This window comes from Gymnogyps californianus, chromosome 2 (assembly GCF_018139145.2).
Source record: "Gymnogyps californianus isolate 813 chromosome 2, ASM1813914v2, whole genome shotgun sequence".
Taxonomy (NCBI): domain Eukaryota; kingdom Metazoa; phylum Chordata; class Aves; order Accipitriformes; family Cathartidae; genus Gymnogyps; species Gymnogyps californianus.
The window spans coordinates 146,407,935-146,425,986 of NC_059472.1; the positions used below are offsets into that span (position 1 = coordinate 146,407,935).

Sequence of the window (18,052 nt, forward strand, 5' to 3'; positions counted from 1 at the left end):
TCTCCTCATATATTTGTGTTCCTCCTAACCTACTGTTTATGCCAAAGACCATAGGTGAAGGTACTGCAATCCTTTGAACAACTTTGCTTCCATGCTCCCATAAACAAGAAACTTTGGAAGTCTCGGCAGAGAAATACTTTCTCATTAGAATTCCATCCTAGCTTTGCAGATCAGAGAGAAAACAACTAAAACATCCTAGTATTTGGGTGCGTAGGCCAACTTTTTTATTTTTAAAATAAGCCAGTGTTTTCTTTGAATCCTCAGCTATGTATCATGCAAAGCTTTACACTTAGTGGAGAATTTAGTTCCTTCTGCTCAGACACTTGAGAAAAGTTCAAACTCTTATAACAGAAATATTCACTACAAACCTGGCCCTGAAGTGAGAGGGAAGGGCATTAAGGCTGAGAAAGCTGCGAGAGCTGATTTAGTCACTCAAGATATACATTTGTATTCAGCCAGAATATGTCCAGTTACCTGATTTTTTGATCTTTTTCTTTTTTTTTCCTCTTCAAAGTATTTTAATGTTTTACGATATTTTTCCTCTGTGTTTATAAATAGGTCAATGTCAGAGTATTCTGACATGGGACACTGGAATTGCATCACCTGGCTAAAATTTCTCAGTAAATGTGCTGAAATTAATGGTAAAATTCTTATTTGTTAGTTTAACGTTTGGATTTTGCCTTCAGAAGAAAATTATTCTTTGATTTCGTGGTGAGCTGACGATTTACAAATTGCTGGTATCTATTGAATCTGCTTCATTGTAGAGGAAGAAAGCTCATTTTGAGAAGTCTAGTAATTTTTGGTAGCTTTAACTTAATTTGTGTTACTGTAACATACATTAACATGAATGTGCTTTATCCTTTTTGAGTGAAAATCTTTGTGAACTCAGATCTCATTACACTCAGTAGAGGGTACAGATGACACACAATTTGGTTCTAGGCAAGAAATAATCTCCCTTCTGGAAATGTGAAAGTCAGCCACAGCTGCCTTCCACAGGACATCCCAAATGCCCTTGTACAAAGGACTCAGTGGGGAAGGCAGCGTGGTTAGGAGAGATGCGGAAGAAATACGGGCTTCCTCAACTCAGCTTGCCAGGGCTGCCAGAGTCACACTGGGGGAAGACTTGAATTCCTGCAGAAGTCATATTGTGCACAAGGTGATTGCTTAAACGGCATTGCATATTAAGACTTTCTAGAAACGTATGAAAAAATATGAATTCATTTTTACTGAAGAAGCAAATGTTATATAGCCTGGCTTCAGGGAATTAATAATATTGCATTTGACAATCTTCTTTGAAAAGATTAAAAGAACGGAAAGAAGAGAAATATGGCATCATCTTGAAAATCACAGTATTCTCCACTTTTTATTGCACTATACAGAAGTAATTTACACACCTGTAATACTCCAGGATTGTTATTTCTGTTTGAGATTATGTAAAAAATGCATGAGAGCTTAACCAAAAGATTTTTTCACCATCTTTCTTTCTTTTTGCAATGCTCAGATTGTTATTAGGAAAACACTACAGGTCATTTGCCACAGATTTTGAATACGAGAAACAAGTTTTAGCTTTTACCTCACTTTCCATGATGAGACCTCAGTGGCTTTTTCAGTTTCTGTTTATCTCTTGTGAAACTTTTGAAGAAAAGTTGCTGACTTCAAAGATACTTTGGTTTGGTCGTAGGTCGTTGCAAAAGCAGCTTTTCAGCATAAAATTAAAATCTCATCATTTTGACATTCACTTCACATACTGCTTACTCTTCATATCCGATGGTAGATTTCTTAACTCCACATATTTCAAATGGGCCACAAGAGAAAACTTTTCATGGCTAGTAAAATATATAGGGTAGACATGGCTGGATTTTAATTTTTTTTTAACCTTACAATTATTGTCTTTAAAGCTGGTACTAGAATAACGAACACTGCCCCAGGCTGAGTTCATTTTCACATAAAATTACTGTGGAAGGTAGGCACCCTTCCAGTACAAATAAACTGCATATAACAGTTGATCTTCTGTAACTCATGAGATACCTCCATGCAATATGACACCAAGATGAATTTTACATCTAATGATGATTCTGCAGAGCCAAGAAGAGCATTCAGCTGATGAAGTGCCTCCTTGTTGCAGACAATTACGACTTGCACCTGTATACTGTACTCCATTGGTCTGTCACAACAGCCCCTGTGGACCACATTAGGACAAGTCCATGTATAAAACCCATAAAATATTCATATGAGATGCTTCTAAGAAATCTGTCATAAGGGGAGAGAGTGCTGTGATGATTGAGTGGTTTGGATTGATTCTGCATCACAGTGGAAACAACGGCTTGACAGTAATTTTGTAGGGTAAATATCACTGAAAAGCTCTAGAAGTAATCTACTCAGCTGAACTTTCTGAGGTGTAATGTAGCTCTACACCAGAATCAGGATGGAGGGGAGACAGGGAGGGGAAAAAGGACCAAGCAGTAGAGACCACATGTCAAATTGCTTCAGGAGATATTTTTCTGTGGTTGAATATGTTCATAATTACTGGGAAACAGAATTTTTTGCAAAAGCATCACTTGATTTTTTGCCTTATCTCCTCTTCTCCCTTTCTTTTACCACTTGCAGGCTCCAAAGAGATAAAGCCTAAAACAGCAGACCCTCACCCATTTCTCAGTCCTCAGTGCTTCTCCAGAGTGTCTTCTTTAGTATTAAGCAAAATATTGCAGCTCCCTACATGAGGGTACTGTAAGCATGAGCTCCTTATCCTGCTGATACACTCTATGCCAAGGCTGGTCTTTCAGTCTTAATCAAATACAAAAACTGTCTTTGTCTGGTGTGGGTTTATATACTCCATGATATCAGCACTAGAAGTTGAAGGGAATTTTTTTATCTTTTGTATTGCTTGAGCCAGAACCAGTTGTACATTTCCAGAACTATGGATGATTTTTTTATTTTTCCGGTTTAATTGGTGGCCTTAGGCACCATAATACTACTTGCTTTGAGCAGCTTTAGGAAGTCCATTGGCAGACTTTTGCATCTACAGGTGAAATTCTCTCCTAAGAGTCAATATAATCTGTTAGATCTGCTGCTTATGTCAGAGCCAATGCATATCTTTGAATTAAATCTGGCCTTTTAAATGATACGTTCTGTGAGGAGAATTCCCTATGGTTTTTGAATTACAAACAAACCTTATTTGAAATTATATCTAGCTTGCATGAGTAGAAACTTTAGTAGAAACTAGTTTTCCCTGCAAAAGATTGCCAAGGTCATCTATGGACAGAAACATTATTGATGAGTTTGCTAATAGAGTTTTAATGTTCTATAAAAAGTCATGTAGAAAAGGGTACTGAACAATTGGCACAGGCAAATGAAAAGCTTGATGCAAATTGTGTTTCATAATTTCTGAACTTCAGAGTACTGAGTACAGTTGAGTTCCAGTCCTAATGAAACCTTCTAGGAGCTTGTATTTCATACATCTTAGTTTAAACAAAGGGTGAAACTTGGAAAGTAAAATTCTGTTCACTGAGTAATATTTTCAACAAAACATTTTTAATTTTTTTATCTTTGGTTATTCCTATATCTCAAGTATTGTGGAAGAGGGGAGGGAAGTTATATAAGTACTCTCACTATACAACACAATTTGAACAACAAATAATAGAAAGAGGTGAATTTTCAACCATAATTTGAAAACATTTCTACTCAGAAAGGACCTTAATTTCTAAAAAGACAAATAGGGGAAAAAAAAGTCTCATTTCCCTTGATTATACATTACATATTTCATTTCATACTGTCGACATGGTGGTGGTGTACTGTTGAGTGAGTGCATGCATTCCTCTTGGAGAGCAGAGAAGATGAAACTCTTGGTAAACAGCAGCTCAGTGTACTTGACCTTGAGTTACACGTTGCTTTTCAAAACAGCTCAAGGTCTTGTTCACTGCAGCCTTTAGCAACTATAATAACTCGGGATTCACCCTATGCCTTCCACAAGCACATAGCACTGACCAAACATAACCTCTGACAACCTATTTAAGTCTTAAGTGTTGTAATGCAACATGGCAAGAGCATCTCTTCTTTTTGGCTGTGTGATCAATCAGTTCTTTCATGATAAATATTTTAAATAGGAGAACATTCATTGTGTCAGCCTAACACCCAATCTATGAAACTTACTGGTATCTATCAAACTAAAAAATTTTTTGCAGTTATCCATTTTTTTCCAGACAATTAAGATCTATAGCTTATACAGCTGGTATTTGGCCTGTCTGGTTCTCTCCATGATTTTAGATGTAATGGATATCACAGGAATATTTTCATCTTACAAAGTATTGGTAAAAGAAAGCTCTTGTACTCACAGAGTCAGAGAAACAGTCACTGGCCTGGTGCTGTCCTCTGGTAGCAACCTTAAAGGAAAGAAGACTGTTTTCATGAGTTCTTTCATAGCCAATCTTTTCCTGGTAACTGAAACAAAGTGTCTGGGTTAATAGTGTTGTATTTATTAGCTATCTCTAAATGAATGTTGTCAGGTCTATAAATTCTGTACCATATGGGCTCGTCTTCCATAGATGACATATACTGGAGATGCATATAAATATATAGCTTGTGATGTATCCACAGTAGAGTCACAATTTATTTGTGGTATGCACGATGTGCCTCTGTGTCTTGCTTGTTTTCTACGTCTATACAAACACACACATATTCTTACTAGGGAAGGTCTTATCTTTGCTGGTATTCTGAGAATTACATTGTGCAGAACAAAATATGTAGAAATGAAAGTGAGTGTATGTAAACGCAAGTTCTATCGTAACCATCATTAACATACTTCATTTGTAAGGTTTAGTGATCCAAAAGCCAAGCCAGTTCTATTGGTCTCTTAAAAACTACTTAGAAGATTATATGGCTCTTTGCTGCATCAATCCAAATTGTACTTAATTGAAAAGTAATATCCTGTGTATGCTTTTTCTTTTTCAAGTACTGCCATTTCATTTGGCGTAGGGATTTGCATAACATGTAGTCAGTAGTTACTACTTCATCTAAAATATGTCCTGTGCTAGTTTCTTGTGGTGTCCTGGTTTTCAGGAAATACTGCAGTTCCAAGGGGAAACCAAATAAATGGGTATGATAAACCATTAGCATTTTGCTATGCCATAATAATTGTTTTAATTTTTTTTAATTTATGAGAATCTAATCCCCAAGTATTTACTGTAAGGAAAAAAAAGGTGGTTTACAAGGATATGTGCTGTGGCCTGTCAACTTTGATCTAGGAGAAAATCAACAGTTTAATTGCTCCACTGATTCTTGTTAATCTAGTTTTTTCTATGCTGATCTAAAGCTCGGTTGTTATCATAAGCTATGGAATTCTTCTTTGTGTTTTATATTCTATATTATTTTGTTTTGGGGTGGGGTAGCGTTTTTTTGTTGCCTATATTCTCTTTTTGTGGGAAAGGAATGGATTGTGGTCTTTTGACTTGCAGCATATCTGTATAGCCTTCAGACTCCACAAGTTTATGGACTGAATAATTGTAGGAGAAGAGAGAGCAAAGCAGAATGAAAAACAGAAGTAACTTGCCCAAGAAATGTGCAAGAGTGCTGTAAATTAATAAATGTTGGAGCTTCTGTTCTCATTAAAAAAAACAAACACCCCCCACACGCAATTTTTAAAGCTCTATGCTGTTCCTTTATTACTCATGCTACGCCTGTAGACCAACACTCCATATCTGTATGGATATTTTCCATGATGTAAAATTATGTGTAGAACTCAGCAAACAATGGATTGTTCAGTTTAGTGGCTAAACCAAAGATTTGGAAGAAGATCAGGTCAAAAAAGAACATTTATGGTTTTTTCATTAAGTGCAAGTTTCTTTCTGGTCAACAGTTTTATTAAATTAAAATGAAATGTTTTCTTTTGCTTTTGGGTATCTTAGCGCTCTTCACATTTTTCATAGCATATTCAGAAATAAGCTTAATACTTATCAAAAACATTTCAACTCCCTGTAATTCCTCTCATTCCCATTGTGTGACAAATCCACATTTGGGTATCAGATATTTCACTGGTTTCCACCTCTTGACATTTTCATACCTGGAATCAGCTCATTCTTTTGCTTGCTGTGGCTCACTGATCCATTTTAATGTAGCTTCTCAAAGATAACTTCAGAGTAACACAGTGAGCAAAGTACAACTGATAATTATTATTTTTTTAATTATAATTTTTGTCCTAATCTCTTTGGAGTCTATTCAACAGTATATTAATTTTTTTCCTCATAGGTTTCTTGAGCTGTTGTTAGAAGAAAGAGCCAAGAAAGAAAATTTGCCATATTTTCTCATGTTTTTCTGCTTAGAATAGTTTTTCTGTATGTTTGGATTTTCATGGAATGCTGTGAGTTAGGTTATTGGGAAAAAAAATATATATAACATTACATGCTCTGTATGATCAACCATCATCCAATACATGTTATCTTTCTACTTACTGGTGATCAAAGTACAACTGAGGAATATGATCAGTCAAAAAGCTATATATATTTACATGCATTCCCACACAACCAACATACGTAATGAAATAAGACGTAATGAAAATTTCTTATTTTATCTGAAATGTCAGCTTTAAACATATCTTAAGCTGTTTATTAGGAGACATGGTTTTGCTTTATACTGCAGCTCCCTAGAGGGAAGTTTGAATACTGTTCTTGGAAACATCCTTCTCCAAATTCAGTACTGATAGACTCAAACTCAGATTTTGGCAACCTTGTAATTTTGATGACAAAATTAGAAATAGGCAAGATAATATTTTGAATGTCCTCTCTTTTTCTTTGTTCAAAGTGGTTTCTAACATGGTTTTTTTGTTAAATTGCAGCTCAACCCTCAGAATTGAGAATATATTTTCTAATACGTTCTTCAATACATTTTTCTGATTACATAGATTTTTTATATTATATTTAAAGAATGTCTGGTAAAAATGAAACTAAGTTGCAACTTCTGTGTGAACCTCTGTTTGGTTATTGGGGTTGTTGATGCTGAAGTTGTATTTTACAGTTAAAACCCACCATATTTCTTGTTTTGATTTAGTTTTTAGCTGGTGTAGGAGTTTTGGTCAGAATAAGTCTGTACTCTGGAAAGTTGATTTTTAATGCCACAATTCTGAGTAGGAGTTTAGAAAATTTAGTTTGACTGTGCTGTTAGCTTTGACCTCTTTAGTCTGACCAGCTAATGCTGGTACATTAATTCTGAGAGGGATTTTATTTTTACCTCTGCCAAAGGCTGTGGCAGAATCTTCATCATTATCATAAATGTAACCTGGTATCCCTAAAAGTGACATATAAACAAGGTCTTACTCCAGAAGGATAAAATTCACAGATACATGACTCTGGACTTTATGGCATTCACATCTGTTGAGATACAAGTTTTCATTATAACTGTGTATGGATCATGTGTTTTATTTTAGGGTAAGCTAAGAAATGAATAATATTCTTAAATGATGGTTTCTGGTATGCTTGAAGTACTATAAAGTAACTTATTACAAAAAGAACAACCGTAGTTAGTATTAAGTGCTAAGTATAAATGATAGAGTAACATAATATTGCTTTGATTAAAGGTGAAAGGAGGTAAAGGTCAGCAACATGATCAGTCACGAAGCCATGGATTTTCAAATGTCGTTCCCCTGTATGGTGATAAGGTACCTCTTTCATAAGTAGTGAAATAAGATGTGAAAATTATTGTACCCTAATGGCTCTGCCATTAAATAATTTCTGTCATTATTTAAGCTGTTGAGTGACTTAAAGAAGTCACTTAATTTTCCAGTGCATCTTTTCCAGTGCATGGGAGGGAATGGAGATGAGGGAGTCAGACTCTTCTCATAAGTGCCCACTGACAAGACAGAAGGCAATGGGCACAAATTAAAAAACCAGAAAATTCCATCTGAACACAAGAAAACACTTTTTTTACTGTGAGGGTGATCAAACACAAGCACAGGTTATCCAGAGAGGTTGTTGAGTCTCCATCTGTGGATGTATTCAAAACCCAACTGGACATGGTCCTGCACAACCTGCTGTGGTAGAGGCTGCTTGAGCAGGGGATTGGACTACATGATCTTGAGAGGTCTCTGCCAGCGTCAACTGTTCTGTGATTCTGTGGTTTTCAAGAGTTTAGGATAAGCCATATTAATGAATTTTTGGTAGTATTTTCAATCAAGTTTTATCACATCATTTGGGAGAGGTGTGAAAACTGCCTTAACCATCACAAATGCTTCAGTCAATTTTTTCTCAAAGCTCTACTCCTCTGCTAAGGGCTCTCTGCCACATGGATTCTCTGTAAAAAGCAGCCATAGCTTTTCCTATATTTGAGGCATTCACGGCAAAGCTGTTGTCTGTCAATTCCCTGACACCTAACCAGATCAAATTGACAGTGTAAAATTAAAAACCAAAACAAGACAGATATCAATTTGAAACCAGATTTTATTTATACCAATTCTCAGGGACGTATGTATTTCAAAACTGAAAACATAAGTCAGGTCCTGCAAGTAACCAACCTTATCACTGAAATTTTTTTGAACTATCCATTCTGAATATTTGAGTTACATTTTAATGCTGTATTGTTGCTCTATTTAATATTACCTTGTGTACATGTTTAAACGAAACAAAAAATTTTGTTCTCCTTTCCTATTTTGCTTCGATGAGAATGTAGTTCCTCAGTCTGTAAAATTCAGTAAGTACCTGTCGTGTTTTAAGCCCAGTTGACAACTAAGCACCATGCAGCCGCTCCCTCACTCCCCCCACCCAGTGGGATGGGGGAGAGAATCGGAAAAAAAACAAACTCGTGGGTTGAGATAAAGACAGTTTAATAGGACAGAGAGGAAGGAAAAATAATGATAATGATAATGATAATAATAATAATAATATGACAATAATAATACTAAAAGAATTAGAATATACGAAACAGGTGATGCACAATGCAATTGCTCACCAGTCGCCGACCGATGCCCAGTTAGTTCCCGAGCAGCGATCTGCCCCTCCCAGCCAACTCCCCCCAGTTTATATACTGGGCATGACATCATATGGTATGGAATATTCCTTTGGCCAGTTTGGGTCAGCTGTCCTGGCTGTGTCCCCTCCCAGCTTCTGGTGCCCCTCCAGCCTTCTTGCTGGCTGGGCATGAGAAGCTGAAAACCCCTTCACTTAGTATAAACACTAGCTACAACTAAAAACATCAGTGTGTTATCAACATTATTCTCACACTAAATCCAAAACGCAGCACTGTACCAGCTACTAGGAAGAAAATTAACTCTATCCCAGCCGAAACCAGGACAGTACCTCTATTTGAGGAGATTAATACCATGACAACAATAACTTCCCCTTCTGGAAATATGGGCCTGCACAAAGGTAAATATCAAGGTGTTCTGTCCAGACTGTGTTTAATGATGTGTCGTATTTTAGTCATGTTTGAAGGAAAAAATGAAACACATTACAATGAATAGAGTCAAAATACATTCTCCTAAATTTCTTATTGCACAGCTTGGAGCTCTAGACTGAAAAACAATCTTAGGTTAACAGCAGTGCATCTTAAATGTTGCATTTGGGATTATCAGAACTGTTTCAATTAGTGCTAATTGAAATTATGCACCCAGTACACTGAACTAAAAAATAATTTATGTAAGTTTCTTTGTAGTCTGACAGTTCAGAGATGGCTGAATCTCAGCACTCTTTGGCCCTAGCGTTTTATGTGCAAGTTACTAAGTTACTCTCATTTTATGACAGGATTTTCACTTACTTTCAGAGATGGTCAAAAATTGTTGTTGTAAAACAGATCCTTATACTAAATACCATTAAAGGAATTTCTGGGAAATTCACTCAGAGCAGAAGTTTCTCTAAACTCTTCAAAAAAAATTAAATGTCTCATACAGGCTTTAAAAGTTTATGCATTACACAAATATTGTATAACAGTGATTTTTCTCAGTTTAAAATGTTCTTATTTTCCAAATGATGACCTGTAATTATGAGCAGAATAAAGCCTTTAGCCTGTCTACTTTTCAACAGCTCACAGAACCCTTTTTTATGAACATGCATAACAAATACACTGGGGAAACAGTCAAGTTGATGCTGAACTGAATTTTCTTCCAGGCAAAACATCCTACCCTGGAAGCTTTGGGCAAGGCCAATACAGTAGTCTAGACATGCATAATGCACCATTAAAAGAGTGAGACCAAATAACATCTGTTGGAAGCAGTAAATCGTTGAAGTCATGGTGTATAATGGTTAAACAAATAAAAAAGAGCATCTTTTGATTTAATTACAATGTTGATTTAAATGTCCTGTTGGTTTCAGTTGGAGAGAATCCCAGGGAATGCCCTGCCCTCACTGATTTTGTGTGTGGGAATGAGAATTGCATAGAGTCTCAGTTCGTCTGCGACTATAAACCAGACTGTGAAGACTTATCAGATGAAGCTGACTGCAGTAAGTATCTCTTTGTGTATTAATGTAATCTTGAGTTAAAATCATAACTTTAAATTCTGTAGCATAGCTTAGGTGAATGCACACAGCTGCTCAGAAGATAATTACAAGCAGGTTGCCTGCTCCCCCAACACAGGTCTGATGTTTTCAGATCCTCAAAGACATTAGCTGCAAAAAATAGTTAAGTGTGATTTAGTTGCAAAAGTGTAACTTACTCAAATGAAAGATTAAATATAAAAAAACCCCAGAAACCTGCTTAAGGACTAAAAACATATTTAAGGAATAAAATCCGTGGATTACAATACAAATTAACTCTGAGAAGAAATGTAAATTCATTTATTAAGTTGAAAGCATGTTGAGCTGTCAATGTTGAATGAAAAAGGTAAATAAGCAAATTAATGCACAATAACATTTAGACATGATTCTGCTATAAAAAGTGATTATTTAAAAACAGGCCTGTCTTTCCTTTCAGATTAATCCTGTCTTTGTGATCTGAGTTGTGTCACTACTACGTGTTCATTGTTCTTTGTTCTTGCTGCTACTGCAGAGCTATGAAAATATCTTCTTACTATTACTCTATCACAGAACAGTTGGACAAAATCCAGTCTGTTTATATTTTTGCAGTCCTAGTGAATACTAAGACAAAATTTGTCTGTAGGTATTCTTCTCTAATGCTGTTTGAGATGGAAGGACACAGCTCAATTTTGAAAACTTGGATCAAGTTAACAGCCTTTCCAATTCAGACTTGAAACCTAAAAGCAGTAAAACATTGTGTCTTTGTTGCTGCTCCATGTCTTTGTTTATTTACAGTCACTGTCCAGACCAGACTTTTGGAGTGGGAAGCTTAAGCAGTCCATATATACAGTTCAGTAATCAGTCTAATTTTTAATCTTTGAGCTGGAGGGCCAAATTCCATCTTAACGCAGATATGATCAAAAGTAACCTTGGTCAATGCATCACATGCGTAAATTCAATGCTCACATTCTGTTGAAGTCCAAGTACTCCATTGAAATCAACCAATATTTGGTGATCCCTTGAAAATCAAAGGCATTTTCTCTTGCATGGGGTTGCTAAATGCTTTGACTGGACAGGGTTACAAAAATAATGACCCTTTATTCGGTGATGAAAATTATATTGTTTTAGCCAGACAGCAAACTTACAACCTGGAATACATGTGAAGATGTCACTATAGGAGATTTAATTTGGAGTTTCTCCCTCTTTATTGTTTTCATAAAAGTAAATAACAGTTCTGAAGTACATATGCTGAAGCTGGTGTCTCTATTTCTGGTTTCTATCTCCTGCAGTGCTTTGCTTTCCAGTGAATTTTGTAAGTCATATTCATGGAAATGAATCTATGATGTTGAACAATAACTTTAAAAGACTAGCTTTTTGTCAAGTAGTTTCCAAGAAAAGACAGACTTTAAACAAATAATCTGTATTTCTTGTATATAATACTCATATTTTTTCAGGGGTTAGACAAAGTAAGTGCAGCAAAATGCTCTGTAAACTCAACTTTGTAACATTTTACGAACCTAACAGAGACACAGTAAGTCTGAATTGCTGTCCAATGTAAACTGCTCTGTAAAGATATTCAGAAAACTATCGAGGCACTTGCTTTATTCTGTAAATATTGTTACAGGATATAGTAGCTTCATTGGGGGGGGGGGTGTTCTGTGTTGTCTGGAAGGACTGTGATAGCATCAACTCTCTTTTCTTAGTCAGATAATAGATGGAAATATTTCAGGCCATAAATGATCTTGAATCACAGTAAAGCAACACAGTCTTTGCTATACTGCAGAAAAGCTTTTCCAAGGGAAGAAAAAAAATAAATACTGCTATTCACTTTAAATGAATAGAATTAAATATCCTTTTATTGTAGATGGAAAGGCTGTAGTTACATCAAAATATTTTCATCAGTCTTTAGTCTTGCTGTTGCTGCAGAACTGACAAAGTATCAAGTTAACAATAGAGGAGAGATACTGTAATCTGGCATACAGAATACCTAGATAAGCCTCAGGTATAATATTTCCCTATCTGCTATATCTTAGTTCCAACAAATGAGGCCTTACTTTTGGATAAACACACCTTTTCCCTGAGCATATATCTTATAGATGGGAATAAACAACATTAATGGGCACGTAATACCTTCTACATATGGAAACCTCATTTTTCAATGAAAAGGCAACAGGAGCTGCTTAATCAGAAAAGAGAGCAGAACAGGCATAGAGAAAGCCCTTCACAGTCTAATCTGCCCCATCACAAGTGGTTACGGCCACATTTGTCTGCAGTTTTCTCCTTTTCTCTGAGCTCAAGGTCCGAGCACCTTCTACTATAGTTTTATACTAGTGTTACTCCAAAGAAGTAAATGGACCATAATCTACTCAGCAGCAATTCCTCTGTGCAGGATTTACAACAGAATCTGGATGAAATGAATTGTATCCACGTAGGCTGGTGGACATTTTTTTTTTTTTAAATAAACTCACGGAAATTACTTACTCTATGTTTCATTCAATCCAGTCAGGCAATCTTGCAAAATTTTCATTCTCTTTCAGTAACCCGCTGGAAGTACTGAGGTGAGAAAAGCACACATGAAAGCAGTTTCAATTTTCATGAATTGCAGACAATTATACACCCAGATTTGATTAATAGCAAACCTCAGTGTTGATGAACCGACTAGAGGAGTGCTTGAATTATTGAAATAAAAGCAATTTTTCAGATAAATGCAACAATCCTCTTCTGACGGCTTCTAAATAGGCTCTGTTTACCCATAAAATAAAAAGTACCCAGCAGGTGCAGATATGTCGTCTGACTGTCAACCGTGTAAATACTGTTCATAAATATTTATTAATAATTGCCTTCTGAATACACTGTTAAGATATTAGGGTAAAATTCCTGAAGTCAGGTAATCTATTATGAATAGAATAAATTCCAAATGCATTTGGACTTTGATCTTGTTAGAACAGTACAAGAAAATTGTACTTATTGTTTCGATTAATGGGTTCCCTTCTTTGCCCTACCTGTATGTGAGGGTGTTTGGTGTTGGAGTTAGGCTTTATTAGGCTTACATGATGCTTGTAATGCAGTGTCAATGTGGATGCTCAGTGCATTTGTGTATTCCTGTCATGATTCCCAAAGGCCATGCTGTGAATAGCACTAACACAAGCACAGAATGGTTGAGATGGGAAGGCACCTCCGGAGATCATCTAGTCCAACCTCCTGCTTGAAACAGGGTCCACTGCAATAGGTTGCCCAGGGGTGTGCCGGTCAGGTTTTCAATATCTCCAAGAAAGGAAACTCCACAACTTCTCTGGGCAACCTGTGCCAGTGTTTGACCAGCCTGACAGTAAAAAAAAGAAGTTTTTTCTTAACCTCAAAAAGTGCTTCCTGTATTTGTGCCCATTGCCTCTTGTCCTGACATTGGGCACCACTGAGAAGAGTCTGGCTTTGTCTTCTTTACATCCTCCCAGCAAGTATTTATACACACTCACAAAGTTCGACTGAGCCTTCTCTTCTCCAGGCTGAACAGTCCCAGCTCTCTCAGCCTTTCCTCATGAGAGATGCTTCAGTCCCTTGCAGTACGGTAAGAGTATGGTACATTACAGAACAGTACAGATCCTTCTCCTAGCATTTAGTGGGATACAGGTTATTCACTGGATCAAAATTATTCTTCTTTTAAGATATTTGTCCTATACATTTAACTAAGGTGACACATTTTTACAGAAAAGCAAGTCCTCAGGGTTACAGTGTGTGTGCAGATCTTGGTCATACAAAACAGGTTTATGATAATGATATGTTATTTTTACAAAGAATGGAATCAGGTGTTCTTGTAGTATCAACGTAGAAAATAGGAAAAAAACAAAACAGATTACTAAAAGGTAATTAAATCTATTCTTTTTATCTGTATCCTTTATACCTAGATAATGATACATAAATAGTTGTATTTTAATGTTGCAGAATACTTCTAGATCAAGAAACAAACTCCTAATCCTCAAATCCATTTGATTAGGATGAAATAGTCACAGTCAGACCTGTTTCTAAAATGCACGACTGACTGTGATGTGTAATAGTTTGGAACCTTTTCCCAGAGTCTTCTCACAGGGGTAGTCCTTGTTCTTATTCAGCAATTGTGTAGCTGCCTCTGCTTTATAGCTGTCGTGGTTTAACCCCAGCCAGCAACTAAGCACCACGCAGCCGCCTCTCCCTTCCCCCTCCCAGTGGGGTGAGGAGGAGGAAAGAGGGGAAAAAAAAAAAAGGAAAACTCGTGGGTTGAGATAAGAACAGTTTAATAACTAAAGTAAAATATAATACTAACAATAGTAATAATGAAATATAATAATAATAATAGTAATGAAAAGGAATATAACAAAAAAAGGAAGGGGGGGGGAGAAAAAAAAAACAGTAATGCACAATGCAATTGCTCACCACCCACTGACTGATGCCCAGTTAGTTCCCGAGCCACGATCCGTGCCTCCCCACCAACTCCCCCCTGTTTATATACTGGGCATGACGTTCCATGGTATGGAATACCCCTTTGGCTAGTTCAGGTCAGCTGCCCCGGCTCTGCTCCCTCCCAGCTTCTTGCACACCTGCTTGCTGGCAGAGCATGGGAAACTGAAAAGTCCTTGGCTTAAGATAAGCGCTACTTAGCAACAACTAAAACATCAGAGTGTTATCAACATTATTCTCACACTAAATCCAAAACACAGCACTGTACCAGCTACTAAGAAGAAAGTTAACTCTATCCCAGCCGAAACCAGGACAATAGCTAAGGAAAAGACCTTTAGAAGTCAAAGAAGAGTTTGTGATGCTATTTGATTCATCTCTACCACAGCATTTGTATAATTTTGTTGATTAATTACTTTTCCAAAAAGTCACCTGAAACGTCAGAGACAGATCTAGAAATGGGAAGTTTAACAAAGGCCTCCTGAATTCAGTCAGTGTCCTAATCACTAGAACTTCTCTCTCATCAAAAAAACTGCCTTCATGCATAACATTCACAAGGATGAGCCAACATATGTTCATGAAAAATGTCACTGTGGAAGTGGAGTCCAGTTTTGCTAGCTAATTGGCTGGGAATCATTCTGCCCATTCACCTTGAATAAGAACTTAAATTGGTGAAGTCATGGGTTTGTCCTCAAGACTTACATGGGCATGTATCTGTAATAAAGTTTAAGGCTGTTTATACCTGCTCAGGAAGCAAAGAGTGGATTTTTTCTTTCCTCACTAACTATGACATATTATTTATGTCAGTACATGGAACACAGGGAATCATAGCATTAGCCAAACAGAATCCTTTCCATTACCATGTACAGTATGTTCATTATAGCCTTTTACATATAAGAGCTGGGATGGTAATTTACTTCTTGCTATATTTTCAGGTTACTACACAAGTATTCCTGGAAGCTGTAACTTTGAAACACAAGATCAAGAATGGACCACTGTATGTGGATTAACACAAGACCCTACTGATGATTTTGACTGGAATATTAGCAACAGTGCTGTCACAAGACAAACGGGTCCTGATGCTGACCATACACCAGGTATTGGCATGTGTCCTACATCACTTTTGGGAAAATGAAATATTTACTGAATTAGAAAAAAAATCCCGTAGATTAGTGCTGAGATAACAGCAAATCTCAGTGTGATCAGCTGAGTTTATTGTATATGCAGACAAATCATAGTGAGCAATTAGCATAGTTTACAAAGCAGTTCCAACAAGCATTTAAAATATTCACTTTATATTAAAATTACAATAGAAGATATGTATCACAAAAAAGCCATGCAAAAAATATATTAAAAGTTTTAACATATTGAGTCTTGTCATTTATACTATCTGGTAACTTCTAGTTCTGTCTGAACACAAAATCAAACAGCCTGGCAGAGTAGGCTGTTACCAACCTTTTTAATCATCGCTTCAGCAGCACTGTAATTTTATAGATTGCTCTTTTCAGAGTGGTCCTGATTATATCATTCTTTATACTCCACTTCAGCTTGATGCATTTGTTTAGTAATTTCCTAGACAATGAGCTGCTAAATATAATGTGAAGTTACTAATTAATCATCACATCTGGGACACAACAGACCTCTTTCTAAAACAGTACAGCATGCCTGTACAAATGCAGTAACTGTATCCAAGTCTGCAATTATATTATTAATTAAGGGTCTATTTGAAAACTAGAACTACAAATATGAAAATTTTAATAAAATAAAAGGATATATTTGGCAATAATCATGGGTCACTAAGATATTTCATCAGGTCTTGCTCAGAAATGCCATGACAGTGAATCCATGCGCTGCTAAATGGCTGAAAACCTTTGGATAAACAAAGGTGCAAATAATAGTCCAGCTATCCATTTCTCTCAGGTCACCTAAGCACAAAGTGTAGAGCTTATATTAAGCAACACCTTGACTGAGACCATCCAATGACCCTGACTGTGCTGTAGTCAATCTCTGGAAAACCTTGTTGCATTGTAGGCATTTTTATAGGCAGCTCCATGAAAGTATCATCAGCTTTGTGTTTCCAATATCAACTTGCAGCCAGACAAAACAACATTAGGACATGCTGCTAACCTCTAGCTAACTCATGTTTTTCTGAGAACCCAGCTTCATCTGTTGTTATCTTTCCCTCTCCCAATCACCAGCTCTACATTTTTCTCACTGTATTCAGTGTTGGTGCAGCCTCACCTTGAGTACTGTGTGCAGTTCTGGGCCCCACAATTTAAGAAGGATGTGAAGGTCCTTGAATGCATCCAGAGGAGGGCTATAAAGCTGGTGAAAGGGCTGGAAGGAATGTCCTATGAGGAGTCAATAAGGACTTTGGGCTTGTCTAGTTTGGAGAAAAGGAGGCTGAGGGGTGACCTCACTGCTATCTACAGCTTCCTGAGGAGGGGAAGTGGAGAGGGAGGTGCTGATCTCTTCTCCCTGGTATCCAGTGATAGGACATGTGGGAATGGTTCAAAGCTGCACCAGGGGAGGTTTAGACTGGACATTAGGAAGCATTTCTTTACCGAGAGGGTGGTCAAACATTGGAACGGGTTTCCTAGAGAGGTGGTCGATGCCCCAAGCCTGTCAGTATTTAAGAGGCGTTTGGACAATGCCCTTAACACCATGCTTTAACTTGGTCAGCCTTGAATTGGTTGGTCAGTTGGACTAGATGATTGTTGTAGGTCCCTTCCAACTGAAACAGTCTGTTCTCGTCTCGTCTCGTCTCGTCTCCTCTCTTCTCTTCTCTTCTCTTCCCTTCTCTTCTCTTCTCTTCTCTTCTCTTCTCGTAACAAATTTCTGCTATACAAAGAGTCTGACTTTAAAAGTTGTTCTCTAAAAGTGTAACTCGCTGCAATAGTACTCTTCTCTTTGTCAACATTTTGAATAATCTACTTTTCCTGGAGTGTGGTACCATCCTAATGAATTCTAGAAAAACATGCAATCATACACTGGTCCTTAAAGAATGGCTGAGGAGCAGTGTGTGTGGATGCATGTGAAATGCTTAAGGTTCCTACCTAAGATCTTGGTTTAACTTACCTCCCTGACATTGGCTTTCCAGAAATCTTAATATAGAAATGTTTCCCTAGATGTCCCTACAAGATGTTGCTGATAGACTACTACCAGAATACCTATTGATTGTTAGGAGAATGAAA

The 18,052-nt window shown here is 36.9% G+C and overlaps 1 protein-coding gene across 1 annotated transcript in view; it reads left to right on the forward strand.

The window, feature by feature from the left end:
- Nucleotides 1-18,052, forward strand: part of MALRD1 (MAM and LDL receptor class A domain containing 1) — a 295,587-nt gene that overhangs the window by 180,866 nt on the left and 96,669 nt on the right. Inside the window, exons 29-30 of the mRNA XM_050890929.1 lie at nt 10,290-10,418; nt 15,794-15,955. Of these exons, the coding sequence (XP_050746886.1) occupies nt 10,290-10,418; nt 15,794-15,955 (291 nt within the window). The remainder of the gene's footprint in view (nt 1-10,289; nt 10,419-15,793; nt 15,956-18,052) is intronic.